The 2161-nt window shown below is 34.6% G+C and overlaps 1 protein-coding gene across 1 annotated transcript in view; it reads right to left on the bottom strand.

Moving 5' to 3' along the window:
- Window positions 1–160: 160 nt before the first annotated feature.
- Window positions 161–2161, bottom strand: part of LOC106460835 — a 54694-nt gene continuing 52693 nt past the window's right edge. The window contains exon 12 of the mRNA XM_022387636.1: window positions 161–464. Coding sequence (XP_022243344.1) covers window positions 241–464 — 224 coding nt within the window. The 3' untranslated portion in view covers window positions 161–240. The remainder of the gene's footprint in view (window positions 465–2161) is intronic.

Here is a 2161-nt window from a genome sequence, read left to right as displayed (position 1 = left end):
ATATTTAGGTAATTCTTAATATTCTAGTAGTAAAATACGTTTTTAATATTTTTTTGGGGTCGTTGGGGTGGCGGCGTAAAAGATGCTGGCTAGAAAATAATGATATTATGCTTGTTATTTTAGAATACTGAATAACGCGAAAGAGAAGTATTTCCTTCGTTACATTCCACTAATCTTTCCTGTTTCATGAAGTCCTGCTCAAACATGCCGATCATAATCAGTGATAATATGCTTCAATGACTACGATATATCAGGGAAGAGTTTCGCGTTGCTACTAATTGATGTTCGGCTGGTGGTCTGACGAGGCTTACCGGAATATCCTCGTGACTTTCGAGTAAAAATCAGGAACAGGGCACAGAAGCTTATCAGCGCCACCTGGATAACTCCAATGATGACAGCAACTTTTATGACAACTGGAAACGTTAGACACAAACCTTTTTTAGAACTGTCAATAAAAGGATGACCTGTAAAATAAACCATTATTAAACAGGTGCAGTTGATTTATATATATGTGAGAAGAAAATAAAGACAATGTCTTTTACTTAATCACAGATTCTTTCCTCATAAAATAATTCGAAAGATGTTTAGTAAAGAGTCCAACATTTAAGCAACAAAATCACGATATTTAACAATCATTTGCAAAACCCCCTAAGTTAACTCATGGAACTCTTTGAGTCAATACTGTTAGTGTTTTCGAACAGAGTTTAAGTGTATGTTGTAACAATACCTTATTCTATACAGTTCTCAGATTTCTTGATGACCAACATGATCTCAATAATGCCATTTACATGGGTTTATGATCATTTAGCAATCAACAAGACTTGTGTATACAAGTTCTCATATGGTTACCAACCTTGATCTGTTATGGACTTCTGATCTTTATGCTAATATTATCTGTTTAATGTTGTATATACAGCCCCCTGATACTTTGGTGACCAACAAGTTTTGTGTAAACAAACTTCCAGATCCCTCGATGCCTCATGGGATCAGTTATGGATTTTTAATCTTGGAACAAACGGGGTCTGTTTAATGTCTTTATACAGGCCCTTGACGATTTCGCAGACAGTTGTTTTATAGCTATCTACTTCCTTAGGAACAAAATAACATTATGTTCTCGAGTATACAGCCCTATACCTCTTGATGTCCAATATGACTTTATTCTATTAGTGTTTATGTGTTCGAGTAAACAGCCCTATACCTCTTGATAGCCAGGATGACTTTATTATATTAGTGTTTATGTGTTCGAGTATACAGCCCTATACCTCTTGATAGCCAGGATGACTTTATTCTATTAGAGTTTATGTGTTCGAGTATACAGCTCTGTACCTCTTGATAGCAAGTATGATTTTATTCTATTAGTGTTTATGTTCTCGAGTATACAGCCCTATACCTCTTGATAGCCAGGATGACTTTATTATATTAGTGTTTATGTGTTCGAGTATACAGCCCTATACCTCTTGATAGCCAGGATGACTTTATTATATTAGTGTTTATGTATTCGAGTATACAGCCCTGTACCTCTTGATAGCAAATATGACTTTATTCTATTAGTGTTTATGTGTTTGTGTGTAGCCTATTTGGTAATCCATTTCCTTTCATCTAACAAGCAACTGCTCTATTAATTAGCTAAATGCTAGTAAATCACTTTTTAAAACAACAAACTACAACTTTCCTACCAGGGCTAAATCTCAGAGTTGTGGATCAGTCACAAACTTTCAGTCAAAAATTCTGTGGTAATCTGTTTTTTAATTCCTTGGATTGAAACCATGATCCGCTATCAGATATTTGATTCTATATTACATCAATAACTTATGATAGCACAGTGCAGATAGCCCACTGTATAGTTTTGCACATAAGATAAAGAAAAACAGCACAACAATAAATATATATTATAATTTACAATAGCAAACAAAACAATAGCTGAAGACATGAATATGGACGGCTTGTACAATACTTACAACACCTAACAGTAGTTGAAGACATGAATATGGACGGCTTGTACATTACTTACAATAAAAATAGTTGAAGACATGAATATGGACGGCTTGTACATTACTTACAACACCAAACAGTAGTTGAAGACATGAATATGGACGGCTTGTACATTACTTACAACACCTAACAGTAGTTGAAGACATGAATATGGACGGCTTGTACAATA

Source organism: Limulus polyphemus, unplaced genomic scaffold, assembly GCF_000517525.1.
Source record: "Limulus polyphemus unplaced genomic scaffold, Limulus_polyphemus-2.1.2 Scaffold845, whole genome shotgun sequence".
NCBI classification, from domain to species: domain Eukaryota; kingdom Metazoa; phylum Arthropoda; class Merostomata; order Xiphosura; family Limulidae; genus Limulus; species Limulus polyphemus.
This window is presented reverse-complemented; position numbering and strand designations above follow the sequence as displayed.